Below are 19,330 nucleotides of genomic sequence, written 5' to 3'. Positions count from 1 at the left end.
ACAGCCAGCACTCTCTGAAATTGTTAGCCTGAAACAATGGCATCTACTGCAAAAGTGAAAACTTTGATATAGAAGGTAGCCAAATAGTTTACGTTGTTCTTGGGAGCAGGCAAGGAAATATGAGGAGCAAGATTGTGTTGCAACACAAAATAAATGAGAGCAAAAACTCCAGTATGTTGTGGGAGATAAGTAGAATGGGTTCATAAACTGATAGTCAATTGCTTAGGGAAACATTTTATGCCAGTGAAACCAGCCAATCTGATTAGAAGCAATCGCCACCACTCTAGCCACACAAACGATAAGGAATGGTATGTCTGATGTTCAGAAGTTGACTGTTTATGCTACTCAAATTGGTAGAAACATTTTTCTCTTCATCTTCAAAAACAAGAATAGGAAATTCACCTTATGCCTGATCCAAGCCGACTGAAGTCTAGGCGAGTCTTTCCACCAACTGCAGTAGGCTTTGGAGCAAGCCCCTACTATATACTCTCTGTAGCCAAGGAGATTTAAGCAGCTGAAGGACAAGTAGAAGGGAGTGATTGTTAAATGTATGTTTTGGATTAAATACCAGCACACGGCTCCGGTGCAGAATCCAAAATGGAACAGTTATATCTTATAGTGGACCAACTTCTGTTTGTCAAAAACAGAAAAAAGTTAGTCCAATAAAAGATATTACCTTACCCAGCTTGTCTCTCTAAAATCCTGGGACCAACATGGCTACAACAACACTACAGACTGTTACATTTAACATTCTAACGTGAGTTCTGACACACAGTACGTGATGAGAAATGTAAAGTAAACTGGCTCTTAGTGCTTGCATCGATTTCCTTTCAGAGTGCTGGAAAACAAAATATGGGTATTAAGCCGCTGCTGCTGCCAACTCAGGTTTGTACCAACTTAGTTTTTCTGATTTTATTTTTGTATTCTAATTCTGACATGAATTAAGGGGGTTTGTTACCGTTTTTTTGGGAGGGGGGAGTCTGTCAGAGGAAGTTCCAGGCAGAAAATATGAACTATCCTGTGCTCCAAAAATCAGCTAAAAGTGGCCAACATGAAAAAATATTCTGGCCATAGTTAACACCGGCTTTTCAAAAGTGTTATGCTGTTGGATGTATTATTGTAAAAACTCTTTGCCACCATGAACACAACCCCACTTGTGTAGGAGGTATTATCCTAATTTTGAAATTGAGGGAGAGGGGTTAAATGTCTTCCCCAAGAACACAGCATCTGTCATTCCTAGCTCTGAGACCTGAAACTAGTTCAACCCCTTGCCATTTTCTGCTTTACAGCCATGTATCCTTATTAAAGCCATTTAAACCAACTTAAATCTCTTAAAATGTATGACCAGAGTCAACTATTTAAGAAGGCAGCTTGCTATTTAAGCATAAACTAGTTGGCAGTCCTCTGGGTTCACTCATCGTCCACTTCATGTGGCAAACAAGGCATTTTGAGCAATGTTCCATCTCAGTAGTGATTGGTATGATATGACAGCCTCACTGTCCTAAGTAGGAAGTTCTGTGCTCACAATACAGTTTCTAGTAGACAGCTGTCCATCACCACAAAAATCACTGCAACTGGCACCCATGCTGGCAGTCTTAGAAGCACTAAGGATTGCATGGGCATGGAGACTGAACAGCATTTTCTCATCGCTAGACGTGGTTCCCCCAGAGGAAACAGACAGGGAAATTGTGCACTACTCCTACTGTGGGGAAAGGGACTTTAATTTTTAGAGTTATCAGTCTAGCCCCACTGACAAGCACTGATCTCATATGGGTAAATGTATACAAGGCTGCAAAGGTAGTAGTTGTAAAAAGCATCTCTTTGTTTTGTCCTTTCCCCACTGCACTAACTTGGTGTGGTATATTGTTACTGGCATTTAAATAAAGACAATAAGGGTTATTAAAGAATCCCCATTCCAGATTTGAAAACAAAAATCCAAGCCTGCCACATTAGAAAGATTTCTCAATAGTGTAAAAGTTTCCAACCCCAAGTCAAAGACATGAGCATGGTTGGAAACAGCTAACAATGAACGGTCCTATCCACGCCACTAGAATAACTGTGTGTGCATCTGATGAAGTGAGCTGTAGCTCACGAAAGCTGACGCTCAAATAAACTGGTTAGTCTCTAAGGTGCCACAAGTACTCCTTTTCTTTTTGCGAATACAGACTAACACGGCTGCTACTCTGAAACCTGTGTTGTAACCATGTTTGGAGTAAGGGGGACTTCCTGTATTATCAAAGTAGCTGGTTTTGCTGTTTTCACTGTGTAAACAGGACCTCAAAGTTTCATGAGATATCTCAAAGCAAACAAATATATTTGCACACAAGTGATATGATGGGAATCATTTACCACCAGTTAGCACAGAAATGTAACAAACGTTTACTTTATATAAATAATTCTCTTACACATGATCAGGTATGGCTGTGATGATCATCATTCAAGCTAACCTCTTCCCTGAGTTACATGATGCAGAGCTCTATTCATTAGAAAAGATCCAGGCCCTGCCAGGTCGTGGATCATGTTCAATTCAGCAAGATATTGTCTGGGTCGCCCAATCAATTATTTCTGTCTTGTGGAAGTGCCAGCCAAGGAATAAGGGTGTTTGCTTAATTTAACTGTCTCTCTTCAATCCCTTAACAGTTTTGCACATGATATAGGAGAGAGAAATGTCGCTGCTGCGCATGCAGGAAAAAAAACCTGTTTGGAAAAAATTAATTTAGCTCAAAACTGGATTAACTCCATCAGAAGCTCTTGGCTGAGCAGGGTCACTGAATCCAGATTATAATCTATTACTGTGTGTCCTGCTTTTCCGAGAGTCCTCCCACGCTCTTTAGAAAGCATTACAGCCTCTTCACCCATTTTTCATTAAATAATATTATTACTGGCTTTAATATTTTCCAGGTGATCATCCTGTGGGATGCCATCAACCATGACAGCCCTCTGCCCTGGGTTACTGCTTGTGGATTTGCTGATACCACACCCTGATCGTGACCAGTGTTATTTAATAAATATTGTATCATGGCAAAATCCTTATATGTCTCGTTCAGGGACTCGCTGCCTGTGTTCAATCCACATGAAGATTTTTTTTAGCCAATTAGCAGCAATCCACTCAGCAGGTCACGTAGAAAACATCTATAAGGTACAAATGAATGTACCTTTTCTGGTGGTCTATCACTAAGGCACCCAAACCTGGAAATTTCCATATATTGCCTGTTGCTCTGAAAAATGGTGTTCATACATCTGCAGAAGTAACGTGTTTGAGGTAGACACGTTGTTGTGTTGCCCAGGAAGAAGGGTACCAACTACAAAACCAATTGTCATCATCACCATACTCTTAAACTGGCCAAGTAGCAACTTCCCACAGAAAGGGTGACCTATTGTGACAATGGCCAATATTATGTAGTAACAGTCAAAAGTTTCATCCTGGTCAATCAGAGCACAAGGTCATAACTAAAAAATTTTGTTTTGATCCAAAGGTGCACATATTAACTGGGCTCGTGGAAATTTGTCCTGTACCTGTTTTTGAAAATGAAACCGTTATCACCACTAATCCAGAATACCAGGATCTAGTCCAGCAAAGAACACACCAATGTTCCAGCTTCATATTCCCCCACTAGATTTAAAACTGAAGCAATTAATAGAGAGTAAATATTCACACTTAATAACATCTAGTGATGAAGTAACCAAGGCAGGACAAATGTTCACAAGGTTAATGGACGGAAGTGATGAGGTGCTAGCTAAATGGAGACTGGAATAAAGGGAAGGATTTTGTGCAAGATATTGCAGTCGAAATAATCGTTGTTGTATTGTGTTGTATGCATTGTAAAATCAGGGGTCCATGCAAAGGATATCAAACACCTTCTGTGGGAAGTCAACCCCAAGTTATCTCCACTCAGAATTCTATTACCTTTCAGGAGGTGACCAATCAACCTCAAGTAACCCAATCTGAGAAGCCATGTGTGTCCATGCAACCAGCACCAATATACCAGGTACCTGAATATCCCTATGCACCTATTCATCCACAACAGCCACTAACAGGATGTCCAGTTCCTAAGCCTCCATATGGAGATATTGTAAGACCCTAAATAGTTCCGTTCACTAGTAATCACCCCATCAAAGGGGGGACAGGCGACGATTTGCAGCCAGCTATGTTGCTATAGATACATGGGCATATTAAGGTATAGGTACAGATTACGGCAATAATATAAAAGCCTATAAGTCTCAAACCCATAAAGCAACAGGTTAACCAAACTAACAGAGGCCTAAGGCCTAAAACCTTGACATAAGTAACTAATCGCATAAATGACCCACTGTCACAAGATCACAAGACAGAGTTTTGTCATAAGCAACTGTTGCTAAATTGCTGACAGGTAACCACAAAATGCCAGAGGAACTTTAGATATTTTAAGGTAAGAATATCAGCAGATGTCCCACCAAAAGAATATCATGGTGACTAAATGATATATATGCTAATAAACTTGAAGCAAAAGACCTAGTAATCTATGGGAGAAGGGCACCCCAATATTAGTAAGGTGAGGAAATACAGAAAAGGTAAAGGTGTTGAAACACCTACTGAATATGCATTAAGCATAGTACATGTTAGTGTAATCTATGATAAAAGATGGCATCTCAGCCCATGCACTCCTGAGAGATTTCCTGGAACCAGTCAGGCCAAGGACCACTCTTGGGTCATCTTACCTACTACGGTGCTCCCCAACAAAGGATAGTGTGAGCATGCAAGAGGAAGTTACTCACCTTGTGAAGTAACTGAGGTTCTTTGAGATGTGTCCCCCCTCAGGGGTGCTCCACTCTAGGTGTGCCTGTGTCCCTGCCGCTAGGGTCAGAGATTTTTGATAGCAGTGCCTGTTTGGGCCACACATACGTTATCCCTGTCTCACGCCGTACTTGGCCGTTATACAGTGCTGTGCAGCCAAACTGCCCTCAATTCCTTCTCTACCACAGAGTCTATATATAAGAACTCAGAAGTAGAGGGACGGAGGACAGGTAGTGGAGCACCCATAGGGGGACACATCTCAAAAGAACCTCAGTTACTGCTCAAGGTGAGTAACCTCCTCTTCGAGTAGCATCCATATGCGTGCTCCACTCTAAGTGGTTGTAAAGCAGTGCCCCTATTGGATTTCTTGTTGATGATGAAACAGTCAATTCAAACAGTGCATCAGATGCAGAGTCATAAGTGATAGCAGAATGATCTGTAAATGTGTGAACGGACACCCAGGTCGCTGCTCTATAAATGTCTGTGATCAGAACATCATTCAAGAAAGCTATGGAGGTGGAATGCCATCTTGTAGAGTGCGTGCAAGTCCCCGGTGGGGGTTGCAAGTAGTGCTGACAAGAGCAATAGTTGACACCATCAGATATCCATTTCAAGAATTTTTGCTTAGATATCGAGGCTCCTTTAGATCTATCTGCTACGGAAAGGAACGGTCTTGGAAATTTTCTGAAAGGCTTGGTTCTTTCTAAATAGAAGGCTAATGCTCTCCTAACATCCAGTGTGTGCAATATTGCCTCCTTTTTAGCCCCGTGAGGATTGGGGAAGAACGATGGGAGGTGGATAGGCTGATTCAAGTCAAAGGATGAAGGCACACGAGGTAGGAACTTTGAGTGCAGTTGAAAAGTGACCTAATCCTTGAAGAAAACGGTAAAGAGAGGGTATGCCATGAGAGCCCCTCTCTCCTCCCATTCTAGGGGCGGACATGATGGCCACTAGAAATGCCGTTTTCATAGAGAGGTGTAGGAGTGAGCAAATGGCCATAGGTTCAAAAGGGGGGGACCTATGAGGCAGCATAGAAATAAATTAAGGTCCCGTGCAATCTCAAATTTGAAGATAAAGGTTCTGCATACCTTTAAGAAACATCTTTTTGTTGTGGAATAAGCAAATACTGAGTGCCCTTCTATTTGGCGTTGGAAGGTTGTAATGGCTGCGAGATGTACTCTCAGTGAATTTAACAATAGTCCTGATTTTTTTTAGTTCCAGGATATAGCCTAGCACCAGAGACAAAGGAGAGAATATAGTGGTAACTTGTCTAGTGTAACACCATATTTGGAATCTCTTCCATTTCTGAATGTGTGTGTGGTGAGTGGTTGTTTTCCTGATACTTATCAGAACTTTATTGTGTCCTCCATTTAGGAGCCACACTTTCAGGCAGAGAATTCCCAGATTCGGGTGGTGGATCTGGCCCACATCCTGAGAAAGGAGTTGTGAAATGGGGTGAAGAGCGATTGGAGGGTCATCTGTAAAAAGTAAGGAAATTGTGTCTGTCTGCGCCCTGCTGGAGCTATCAAAATAACTTTGGCCTTTTCTTCCTTTATTTTGTGTATTACTTTAGGTCAGGGTGGCCAACCTGTGGCTCCGGAGCCGCATGTGGCTCTTCAGGAGTTAATATGCGGCTCCTCGTATAGGCACCGACTTCGGGGCTGGAGCTGCAGGTGCCAACTTTCCAGTGTGCTGGGGAGTGCTCACTGCTCATCCCATGGCTCTGCCTCTACTCCACCCCTTCCGGCCCCCTCCCCTGAGCCTGCAGTACCCTCGCTTCTTCCCCATCCCCCCCTCAGAGCCTCCTGCACACCACAAAACAGCTGATTGGGAGGTGCGGGGAGGGAGGGGGAGGTGTTGATCGGCGGGGTTGCTGGTGGGTGGGAGATGCTAGAAGTGGAGGGGAAGGAGCTGATGGGGGATTGCTGACATATTATTGTGGCTCTTTGGCAATGTACATTGGTAAATTCTGGCTTCTTCTCAGGCTCAGATTGGCCACCACTGCTTTAGGTATTAATTGAATGGGAGGAACCACATGTAAGAGATGTCTGTTCCACTTGAGAAGGACGGCATCCACAAGAGATCAACGACCTGACCTGCTCTTGAGCAGAATTGTGGGCATTTGCTGTTCTCGGCTGTGGCAAAGAGGTCTATTCACAGGAGTTCCCTGGGTATGAATATTCTGTGTAGAATGGTGGTATCTATTTCCCACTTGTGTTCTTGGGAGAACTTCCTGCTGAGTGTGTCTGCTGTGATGTTCTGAAGTCCTGGCAGGTAAGCAGCTGAGGTATGGATCCTGTGCTGGATACAACAATTCCATAATTTCACTGCTTCAGCACAAGGGAAGGTGATCTTTCTTCCCCTTCATGGTTATGTAAAACATGCAAGTGACGTTGTCTGTCATTATCTTTGGGTGTTTGTTCTTGATTATTGGTAAAAAGTGTGAGCAGGCATTTCTTACTGCTCTGAGCTCTAGCAGGTTGATGTGTAACGTTGACTCCGAAGGGGACCACTTGCCCTGCTCTGTATACTCATCCAAGTGGGCTCCCCATCTTAATAAGGATGCATTTGTAATCAGTATTAGTGAAGGAGGTAGTTAGATGAAGAGAACTCTGGCACACACATTGTGGAGATCCGTCTACCAGTTGAGTAAGTTTTTGTCTGTAGAGGGCATTGAGATAAGCTTGTTTAAATTGGATCTGTTGGGTAGTTTTTGAGCCACTCCTGGAGACAACGCATGTGGAGTCTGGCATGTGTTATGAGAAAGATGCTCACCGCCATGTGCTCCAGTAGTTGTAGGCAGGTTTTGGCTGATACCTATGGACTGGTCTGAACTGTTGAGACCAAGCTAACTAAGGTGCTGAATCTATGCACTGGAAGGAAGGCTTTGGCCTCCACTACCTCAAGATAGGCCCCTATGAACTAAAAGTTGTCAGTGCTGATTTCTGAGTATTTATTTGAAAGCCTATTTGTAAGAAAAGGTCCAGGGCCGATTGCATAGCTATTAATGCCTTGTCTAGAAAAGGAACTTTGAGCAAACAATCGTCCAAATATGGAAATATAATAATTCTTTGTTTCTGGAAGTGTGCAGCTACAACAGCGAGGACCTTGGAGAACACCCTGGGTGCAGATGACAGGTTGAACGGGAGCACTTTATATTGGAAGTGATCCTGTCCCAGGGTGAACCTGAGGAATCTCCTGTGTGATCAATTAATGGTAATATGAAAATAGGCATCTTGGAGATCAAGGGCTGAGAACCAATCCCTCTGGTCCAGTGATGAGATTATTGCTACGAAAGTAACCATCTTGAACTGTTGTACTTTCATGAACTTGTTGAGTGCCCTTGAGTCTAGAATGGGTCTCCACCCACCACTCTTTTTCTGTATCAGAAAATACTTGGAATAGAAACCCTTCCCCTTTGTGTTGGATTGAAACTAGTTCTATTGCACCTAGTTGTAGGAGTTTTTTCATTTCCTCGTGTAAAAGGTGCTCACGAGAGAGGTCCCTGAAGAGGGAGGGTGGTAAAGTGGATTGAGTATACATGGTGATAATTTCTAAGACCCACTTCTCTGTGGTGATATTCTGCCACATTTGAGAGAAGAGGGTAAGGCTGTTGCCAAACTGATGGAAATGCTTAGGCTGTTGCAGCAAGTGACTTTAGGGGTGGTAACGTGGGGCTTTGATCAAAATTATTGCTTTGATGTAGATGGCTGAGACACTGATATTTGTGATGGGGCAGTCTATGTTTTGCAGCCCTCTGTCTCTTTCTCTTTGTGGGTCATAGTGTCTTTGAGGAGGGAGAAACTGAGTCTCTGTGCACTGTGGTATTTACCAGATCTTCCTTCTCTTTTATATAGGGATCTAAATACCTCAAGACCATAGAGTTGCCCTCAAATCTTTAAAGGAGTGGAAGGATTCGTCTGTCCTATTTGCAAATAAATTTGACCCCTCAAAGAGGAGATCCTCCACGGTGGCTTGAACCTCCCTCGAGAACCCTAAGATATGAAGCCATGATGCCCTTCGCATGACCACTGCTGTCGATATCGAGCTACTAGCTGTGTCATACGCATCCAAGGAAGCTTGTAATGCAATCCTCATGTTGCCAGCACCCAGTGCCGAGAGGCAAAACAACAGCAGGGGTTCGTTACCTGGTGTGCTTCACTCAGTAATCACAATGGGGTGGAGAAGCAGAAAAGTTTATTTGCAGCTGCAAACAAGGTACAGGGAGAATAGAATCTCAAATCCTGCACACCAGAGCAGGTTATTACACACACTTTTATATTCCTTAATGCTACTGCACTACACATCAGCCAATTAAAACTTTGCACAAATACTCTGCCTTCCAACAATATTTATTTCCTGTAACCTCTAACAAGCATTCCTAGCAACTTAAACAACCAGCACATTCTGTCTGGCCTTGTAGCTCTCTCTCCTATTATCTTTAACATGGTGTCAGCAAACCTTACACTATAAGGCATTATCTGCGGCTGCAACATTGTTTTAAGAGCAAAAGAGCTTACTTAAACCAGCCAGGCCTGAATTCTATTAAGGGAGGTTGAGAAGAAGCCCTTAGGCCTTCAGCAGGGAGACTTCCTCGACCCTTATGGCGTTCCATCCCCTCGACTTAACTAGTGGCCATGCCCTGGGGTCTCCAACACTCACCAGGAATCAGAGTAACAGCCGTGTTAGTCTGTATTCGCAAAAAGAAAAGGAGTACTTGTGGCACCTTAGAGACCAACCAATTTATTTGAGCATGAGCTTTCGTGAGCTACAGCTCACTTCATCGGATGCATACTGTGGACACTACAGAAGACATTATATACACAGAGACCATGAAACAATATCTCCTCCCACCCCACTCTCCTGCTGGTAATAGCTTATCTAAAGTGATCATCAAGTTGGGCCATTTCCAGCACAAATCCAGGTTTTCTCACCCTCCGCCCCCCCCCCCACAAACTCACTCTCCTGCTCGTGATAGCCCATCCAAAGTGACCACTCTCTTTAAAATGTGTATGATAATCAAGGTGGGCCATTTCCAGCACAAATCCAGGTTTTCTCACCCCCTCACCCCCCTCCAAAAACCACACACACAAACTCACTCTCCTGCTGGCAATAGCTCATCCAAACTGACCACTCTCCTTACAATGAGCATGATAATCAAGGTGGGCCATTTCCAGCATGAATCCAAGTTTAACCAGAACGTTGGGGCGAGGGGTGGAAAAAAACAAGGGGAAATAGGCTACCTTGCTTAATGACTTAGCCACTCCCAGTCTCTATTTAAGCCTAAATTAATAGTATCCAATTTGCAAATGAATTCCAATTCAGCAGTTTCTCGCTGGAGTCTGGATTTGAAGTTTTTTTGTTGTAAGATAGCGACCTTCATGTCTGTGATTGCGTGACCAGAGAGATTGAAGTGTTCTCCGACTGGTTTATGAATGTTATAATTCTTGACATCTGATTTGTGTCCCTTTGTTCTTTTACATAGAGACTGTCCAGTTTGACCAATGTACATGGCCAGCAATGCCGCTCAGCAATGCCACTCATCCAGACTCTAGCGAGAAACTGCTGAATTGGAATTCATTTGCAAATTGGATACTATTAATTTAGGCTTAAATAGAGACTGGGAGTGGCTAAGTCATTATGCAAGGTAGCCTATTTCCCCTTGTTCCCCCCCCCCCCCTCCGACATTCTGGTTAAACTTGGATTTATGCTGGAAATGGCCCACCTTGATTATCATGCACATTGTAAGGAGAGTGGTCAGTTTGGATGAGCTATTGCCAGCAGGAGAGTGAGTTTGTGTGTATGTGTGTGGGGGGGAGGGGGCTGAGAAAACCTGGATTTGTGCTGGAAATGGCCCACCTTGATTATCATGCACATTGTAGGGAGAGTGGTCGCTTTGGATGAGCTATTACCAGCAGGAGAGTGAGTTTGTATGTGTGGTTTTTGGAGGGGGGTGAGGGGGTGAGAAAACCTGGATTTGTGCTGGAAATGGCCCACCTTGATTATCATACACATTTTAAAGAGAGTGGTCACTTTGGATGGGCTATCACGAGCAGGAGAGTGAGTTTGTGGGGGGGGGCGGGGGCGGAGGGTGAGAAAACCTGGATTTGTGCTGGAAATGGCCCAACTTGATGATCACTTTAGATAAGCTATTACCAGCAGGAGAGTGGGGTGGGAGGAGGTATTGTTTCATGGTCTCTGTGTACATAATGTCTTCTGTAGTTTCCACAGTATGCATCTGATGAAGTGAGCTGTAGCTCACGAAAGCTCATGCTCAAATAAATTGGTTAGTCTCTAAGGTGCCACAAGTAATCCTTTTCTTTTTACTCACCAGGAAATGACCCTTAGCCATGATTGCTTGAAATTGTTCTTTTTTATCAGCTGGAATATAATGAATAAACTCACTCAATTTTGAATAATTAGTATGACTGCATTTTGCCATAAGGGCTTCATAGTTGTCAATTCTAAACTGCAGTGTTGCTGATGAAGATGCTTTGTGATCAAATAAATCTAAAAGCTTCTAGGCTTTATCATATGGAGTGATTTTAGTGTGGTACTGTCTGCCATGTTCATTCACAGCATCAAAAACAAATTAATTCAGCAGGGGATGAGAAAATAAAAAGTCCATGCCTTTAGAGGGTACATAATACTTTTTCTCTGCCCTCTTGCAAGTGTGGGGGATTGTGGCCGGTGTCCACCAGATAGCTTTAGCTGGGTCCATCAGTGCCTCATTAATGAGAGGTGCAATTTTCACTGATGCCGATGTCTGGAGGATAGCAAGCAACTTCTGCTGAAATTCTTTAGCCTCTTCAATGGGGATTTGTAGAGAATAATTTTCTCTTTGAAGAACTCCTGAAAATGCTTGAAATCATCTGCTGCTATTGGGGGGGAGAGAAGGCATGACAGCCTCATCAAGAGAAGATGAAGAAATATTGGTTGCAGGTGTGGCTTCTTTTTCTGGTCTCTTCTCCTGTTCCTCAAAGGTTTCCTCTTGAGGATCGGGAGGCTGTCTATCAAGGCTGATGGAGAATGTCTCACTCTCTCTTTGTGAGTACTGTAGGGTCTGGAAAACTGCTGCCCGTATACAGTCCATGGGTCCCAGGAAGGCAACTGCGATGGAAAGTGCATGGGTGGGGACATCCATGGGTGTTCATATCAACCCTGTGGATCATGTCTGGTGTGGTGGCTTAGGCGCCAACTCCGTGGGTGCAAGGCAGGGGTGGAGTCGGGGCGGGGCCAGGGATAGAGGGGGATCGAGCATCCACCAGCGCCAGCAGAAGTCAATGCCTATGTGTGGTGGTAGCTTATCTGAATATAGGGGTCAGTTCTGGTAGCTCCCTGTTGTGGTGAGGAGCCCCGTGCTGATACCGAATAAATGCCTTCCTCCTCCTCATTGTCATCAGCACTAGAGGAGGAGGAACAGTCCTGGGCGGTGGAGTAGAGTGCACGTCTGAGGCTGAGATGTGTACCGCAAACACATCGGTACCCAAAAGCGGAGACTCAGGCATCTCCGATACTAGGCAGTCCTTTGGACACACAAATTCCCTGTAATACCGTAATGGCTATAGGTACCGTGGCAACACGTGCTGTCACTGCTGCTACAGTTTAAATGGTGGTTTGGTGCCGTGGCCACTCTGGGCTTTGTTGAGTGTCCAGTAGGCGGCACTGTAATTTTTTGCAGAGCCGATCTACTTGGTGCCGCATGTCTGAGCAGTTCTGTTGGTGCTATCTTAAGAAGAGGCTGGGCCTATCGCTTCCGCTCGTTTCTCCCAACAGGGATGTCTGTCTGAGCCTGCCCTATTAGAGTCCTTCGGCTTAACGGCAGCGACAGTACCCGAGGCTCCAACTGCCTTAAAGGTACTCAGCCGTGCACTGGTCAGTACTGAAGTCACTGACCGTACTGGGGATCTCTTGTTTGGGCAGTTTGGCCGCACAGCGCTATACAATGGCAGAGTACAGCGCGAGACAGGGAGGGCACATATGCAACCCAAATGGGCATGGCTACCAAAAATCTCTGATTCTAGGCACAGGGACAGAGACACATCTAGAGTAGAGCACCTATTGGATCACCACTCAAAGTAGTAGCTCTGTATGCTTGTACTACCTCATCTGCTTTGTAGTGTTTGTAATACTGCTGATTGTACAAATAAAAACTATTGCAAATTCAAAAGGTCTTCCCTGAAAGAAAGTGTCTCTCCTGCATGCACTGGGATCCTGGCTCCCAAACTAACTGTAATAATGTGGCTGATCTTGGGGCAAATGAACCCTGCCGACCCACAGAGTGTTACATTGGAAAGGCTAAATAATACCTAACCAGATGAGGCAACATGCTGATGGGATTACATTAGCGTAGGAGATCTGTTCTCTCCATAATCTCTTCACATGACACTTGAAAAAAAAAACCTTAGTGGTTACAATCTTTTGCAGGATATTCAAAAAGTGACAGAAAAAGCAAATGTTCTTTAAATGTGCCTGTCACTCAGCATCTTGACAGTGTCTGAACTTCAGTGTGATGTAAATGTAATTCATTTACTAGCCAGCCTTCAAGTATAACTGAAATTATTGCAGTTCCTTACTCTTAATTTTCTGGCCCACGGTAGAGGCCCTGAACCATTGTGGGTGGAACATACCCCCTCCTATGCCCACTGAAAGAAGCTGATCACACAGATGACATATTAAGGATGTGATGGAACATGTTCTAAAAGAATGCTTGCTAAGCATCAGAAATGGGAAGGTTTTCTCTGGACCAGTGGGGGAAAATAGCTCTGGGGCTCCTTCTGTCCCCCACCCTTGTGGGAGTTCAGTTTCCTTGTGGGCTTGAGCAGGGGAAGGGTAACAAGGGAAAAGGTGGTTCTTACCTGATGGGCTGGATTAAAGGGTGCAGCCAAAGCAAACTAGATCCCATGCACCCAAGGGGAAGGTTTATAAATCCTTCCCCCTGCCCAGGAGGCTCTTCTGCACCCATGAACCAGAGCTCTCACCCTTTGCGATTAAAACAGGATGGGGTTTTGGGCCTGCCGGTATCATGCTGGTCACTTCAGGGCTGGGAAGGAAATTTTCCCCACACCGCTAAATTGGCCTGGGCAAAGTGGGATTTTTCCACCTTCTTCTCAGCAGCCCAGAGACACAGTGGTTGTAAAATTCATGTTGTTGCAACTTGGCAAGTGTCCAGTGAAGCTACTTTTTCAAAAGGGGATCCAAGTTCCTTGATAAACTGAACTGCAAGCAGGATAAGGGGACAGCATCCCCTACAGAAAGTGAGGAAAGTGGTTGGAGCTCCTAATGTCAGGTAGTACAGCAAGTAGCCAACCCCTTTCCCCCATACCATCATCCCTCCTACAAGGGGAGTGGAATGGGGTCTGAGCATTGGTGCTGGGTTAAAAGGCTGGACGGCTGACAGATCTCCCAGATAGCACAGACTATAGAAGGAAGGATGACCAGCACTGAAAGAGTTATTGAGGGATAGCTTTCCAAACACATTAATAAAGTAGCAGCCTAGTTAAACAGTCACATCTGTCTTCTTGCAGTATTGGAACAACAGTGGTGGGCTTTTAAGAGGATGACATTGCCACGGCAACCTCGGTTTCCTCCACACATTTGTGTTAAAGGTCTGCTAAAAGTTATTTCAAGGCTACAGGTCATGGTAGAGATGCCACATTCTGCTTCTGTTTATTGTCTGACTATGGCAAAGCACTAAGTGATCTCTCTTCTGTGCTCCTACTCTTGGCTCATACTCTGGCCTGTTGAAAGTCATTTTTGGTTAGCAGCTCTGCCATAATCAAATTGACATATTAAACAATGTGCAAGTGTACAGGCTGCAAAATGACCGTGCGTGTGCATCAATACTTTGTATTAAGGGCAAGTTTCCAAGACAGGAATGTTGCAACAGCCGTTGGACTTCCTGAGCTTTTGCACTTATTGTTAACAGGATATGCCATCATTAATCTATCTCTGAGCTGGATTAACTCTGAAACTCAAAAAATAGATTCTGAGCTGTTGAAGGTGAGTGTGTCTAGTGAACCTGGATTAATGTGTCACACTGAGGGGAGAGGTTTACTGCTACAAGGTTTCCCTACATTCTCAGCTCTCAGTGGGATCTGTTTAATAGATGGTCTGTGGAAGTGGTCAAATTGCTGCTGAAGAAAGTTCAAATCAGCCCTAGAGAGGGGACTGTCTCAATACAAAAGTACCAAATTCCAAATGTAGCAAGATCTAAATCACACCGCTTTGCTACTTTTATTTTAAAAATAAAAATTAATCCCTATGAAAAGACATTTAATTAATATGCAGAAAAACAATCACCCAAGTTAAATCACCTGTTACCCTGTTTTGAAAAATAAATAAATAAATAAAATGCACCATGTTTAAACCTGATACTTCAGCAGTGCACACATTCTAAATCCCAGGATGTGCTGATGTCAGATCTCGACCAGGTGCAGTGATCTATACTAAAACAGAAAAAACTACGTTGAAGTTCTAAACCCAAACTGAATATGGATTTAGGAGCCTAACGTTAGCTTCCTATTTTTGAAAGTTTTGGCCTAACCTTCTGATTATGATAAATCTGAATATAATCTATCAGTGAAATGTTTCCAGTGCCTGAAGTTTTAAGAGTCAGAATACAGAAAACATCTTTGAATTACGAAGTAATCAGATTCTAGGTTTTTTTTTTTACTTTGTCTTAGTTCTAGAAATTTGGATTGATAAAATAGGCAGAAAAGGACAAAAACATCAGAAATGCCAACAGAAAGGGGAATAAAGTCTTCAGCCCCCAACACAGGATAACACCAAGTTATTTTAGAAACAAGAGATAGTTTTACATCATGTATATTGCACTGGAATGTGCCTCTATAGTCCACTAAATATATTCACATTGGGAACCATTGTCTGTGTATGATTACAATTTTCAATGTAAATTAAACTAATTTTTGGGAGAATCTTCTCCACCAGACACAGCCTACTGACTGTTGGACAGACGTACTATGCTTTCACCAAAAGTCGATAAAAAAATCCTGTATGTACCCTGAGTTCACATTCTTTTGGCAGTGTCTGTTGGGCTACACCTGTGCCTTGTCTCCCCCCCCAGAGGGTAGAGTTTATCGGAACAGTGTTTTCATTTTATTTTAATTTTTAAAATATAATAAAGGCCTGGGAGCCAGAAAATGGGAATGCGAGTGGCCGCCATTCCCCCGGAACCCAATACCTGGAAGAGCTATGAAGCAGGTTGGAGCTGGAACAAAACACACCCCTCGTAATAGATGCCTCTGGTCCTAGAGCAGTAGTCCCCAAACTGTAGGGCGCAGCCCCGTACAATGGTGCAGAGGAACATTCAGGGGGCATGGAGGGGCCCGGGCCATCCCGCACAGGGGGCAGGGTGGAGGCGCCACCCAGCCCCACCTCCAGCTGCTTCCCCCCTCCTGACCCTGGCTCCAGCCCAGGCCATAGCTCCGTTCCTGATTATGGCCCTGGCCACAGTGGCAGCTCTGGCCCACCCCACAGCCTCCGGCTCTGCCTGTGTCTCCCAGCACCAACTCCCAGAGGAGTGCAGGCTGGGCAAAGGGGGCAGGGGGCACAACCAAAAAAGTTTGGGGACCACTGTCCTAGAGGGACTATGAAGTAAACATTCTTTTAAAGCTATTCAAGATAATGTAACTAACTAAACAGGTTTTAAAAATCTGCTTTAACAAGTACATCCCTGCCATCCATAAAAACTCTCAGTCTTAGAGAAAAGTTTAACAAAAAAATTTCCCTAATGTGTCAGAAGATAAAGCTTTTACAATGCTTAAAGTCAGGAGTTTAAAAATTGGAGAAGGCCAGATTTCCTGATTAGGTTTTAAAATGCTTAGTGCCAGGAAGGCAGACAGCAGGAGCACGCACTTCAATGAGCCAAAAATAAACCCAGAAAAAAAAAAAACCCATACAAATTAGCTGTGGCTCAAGGTCAGGATTAGGAGTCAAGAGAACTCAGTTCTAGCTCATTCAGCCACTGAATCACTGCTTGGGTAAGTGACTAAAACTTCTCTTTCCAGTCTGTAAATGAGGACTGAGACTCTCAGTCTCATATAAAGCATTTTGATTATAAAATATATATATATATATATAAAAAGGACTATATGACACTTGTGAAGCTGATTTGTCCAAGCTCTCCAATGAAACCACACAAGTATAAAAACAAGTCTGCTGTTTGGTACTTCATTTTTAGGTTCTGCCTGAATGTTTCAAAGATGGCTGAAGGCATACTGATGCCATGACTGAACTAGTACTAGTGACCTCAGTGTTCCCCTAGAATTTTTTAGTAAGTGCAGGCCTTTGTCTGTTTTACTATTAAACAAAATGCAACTTTGTTGCAACTCTCTCATTGTTTGCTCTTCTTTTGATACTCCAGATGGCTGTAGTCAAGAGGACCTCCTCGCAGCAATGGAGTGGCCAGAGATCTTATTGCTGTGTCCAAAATGTTGAGAGCAGCCTGGAAAGAAATGTGTCATAAGCTGAGCCTCAGACAAGAGAATTATATTCCTCCCTGCTGTCATGAGGGAGTTTGTCCATGAATTTAGGTACACTATCCCAATTTAGAACATTTTGCCAATGCAGCCTGATAATTGAGAATTCTCACCTGCAGACTAGCTGAAGAATAATTTTTGCAGCCAAATAAGGTCAAGTCTCAGGCTGCTTCTCTGAACATGAATTTTGGTGATCCCAGTTGTCTAGTCATCCTATGGACCACAGCCCCTACTAGCAACCTGGAACAGATTGTATGCAGAAATGTTCAAATCCTAACACGGAGACTTGATATCACTAATCAACCTGTATCTACTTGAGGAGTTTGGCTTGCCCCATAAGGCCCTTGTTTATTGGCATCACAATCCATGCAAAGATGATTGTAAGATTCCCAGGAGTCTATGGGATTTCTCCTGGACAACTGCCCCAGAAATTTTGAGCATGTCTAACATAAGGCATAATAAATGTTGAAATGTTTTATTATCAGGCTTTGTGCATGATGACAAAGGTACCACCACTGTCTCAACAGGTGAAGAAGAGGGAACGGGTGCTGGTATGATCTGTTCACCAGCCTGCAGATCCGCTTCTGCACAGTCTGTTCCTGCAGCTGTTCAGGGGAATTGGTCTTTGAGCAATTCCTGCTGTTTTGTGGAAGGAGTCCTAACCCCAGGTGGGGCTGCAGAAACTGGCATTCTGGCTGGCTCCAAGCCTCGTGGTGCCCAACAGCGACAAGGCTGATGGTAGGGGTATGAGGCAGAGCAACCTGGGGAGTGCTCTCTTTCGGAATTCTTAGTTCTAGAGTAATAGTGTGCCCTAGATTCCGTCGCAAAGTCACAAAGAATCAAAATGATCAGGACTTCTAGAGTGTTTTGGTGATGCCTCTTTGCTATGCTCCAAGGAGGAAGAGGAGACAGACTCCCTCTTCCAGAGGTGCAGCAGTCTTAATTGGAGTCAGAGGTAAAACCAGACCGGAAGAGGTTATCTTCCCCGTAGTTGAAAGGAGTGGTGACTCACATAGCGCTGAGACAGCCAGATGGCTCAGTACTATAAAACCTGTCAGCACTGAAAAAGGCTGTATGGCAGACAGAATCTATCAAAAGTGTTGGGTATCAGTGTTGTTGGTACCAGGCAATACTTGAAGCTCAGAGTCAGTCCATACAGAGGCACGGTGACCGGTGCCTGACAGGGTGCCAGTTGGAGTCATCTTGGACCTTGAATTACCCTTAAAAGAGGCAGACCAAGGGGATCTCTGCCTTTTTTTGGTGTTTGTTGGTTAGGAACCAGCAAGGGAGACAGAGATCTGTACCCCTTGCTGGAGAAGTGGATCTTCCTCCCCTGGACCACAGATGTTTTACTGGTCTTAGAAGATGGCCTCTTCTAGACTTAAGTCCCTGAGCTCTGAGCAGATCCCAAGTTTACAGGAACACTTTCTGAAAAGGTTTGCTTAAGCTTTTGAGCATCCAACACTCGAGATTCTGCAGAGGGGCCCATAATACCCCAACAAAGAGAACACAAAAGGCAAGACAGTCTTCCCTAAAACTCTCTTAGAGAATGACCTGTAAGTGCCACATTTGTCAGCAATATGCCCCTCTCCAAAGCTCAACAGGTACATTGCTTATGACCATCACATCACCAGATGAACCGTTCTTAAATCCAGGAGACTTCAGCTCTGCTGTAAGGGCTGGACCCAGTGCCACAGAATTCTGAGAATTCATGGGGGGAAAAAAAACAGTGGTTTGTTTTGTTTTTTTTTCAAAAAAACCCCCTAATTTCTCACACTACAAAAGGATTAATATCACAGTGAGTGAGAGACTCGGACACTGCTAGGGTTTCCGACTTAGCCAGAGGCGTTAAGAAGGAACTGAAGGACAGTTGAGGTTGCCCCACCCTTTATGCCCTTATGTGGGTCATACAAAGGAATCTGGGGGGCAGGTGTGGCCCAACAGACACTGCCAAAAGAATGTGAACTCAGGCACATGAGCACAAAAAGAGTGGAAAACAGATAGACAAGCACTCACACAAGAGCTTACGTTTCTGTTTAAGTCTAGAGACATAAAT

The 19,330-nt window shown here is 44.0% G+C and overlaps 1 protein-coding gene across 7 annotated transcripts in view; it reads right to left on the bottom strand.

Annotated features, from left to right (window-relative positions):
* The window catches only part of GLS (glutaminase), a 165,267-nt gene that overhangs the window by 12,778 nt on the left and 133,159 nt on the right, over positions 1-19,330 (bottom strand). The window contains exon 15 of one of the 7 annotated variants that reach the window (XM_073306199.1): positions 17,160-18,975. The exons of the other annotated variants lie outside the window; for them this stretch is intronic. Within the exon in view, the coding sequence (XP_073162300.1) occupies positions 18,847-18,975 (129 nt within the window). The 3' untranslated portion in view covers positions 17,160-18,846. Of the gene's footprint in view, positions 1-17,159; positions 18,976-19,330 lie in introns of those variants that run through there. 7 annotated transcript variants of the gene reach the window in all.

Source organism: Lepidochelys kempii, chromosome 11 (genome assembly GCF_965140265.1).
Source record: "Lepidochelys kempii isolate rLepKem1 chromosome 11, rLepKem1.hap2, whole genome shotgun sequence".
Taxonomy (NCBI): Eukaryota; Metazoa; Chordata; order Testudines; family Cheloniidae; genus Lepidochelys; species Lepidochelys kempii.
Note: the sequence above shows the minus strand (reverse complement) of the source record. Positions and strands in the feature narration are given on the sequence as shown.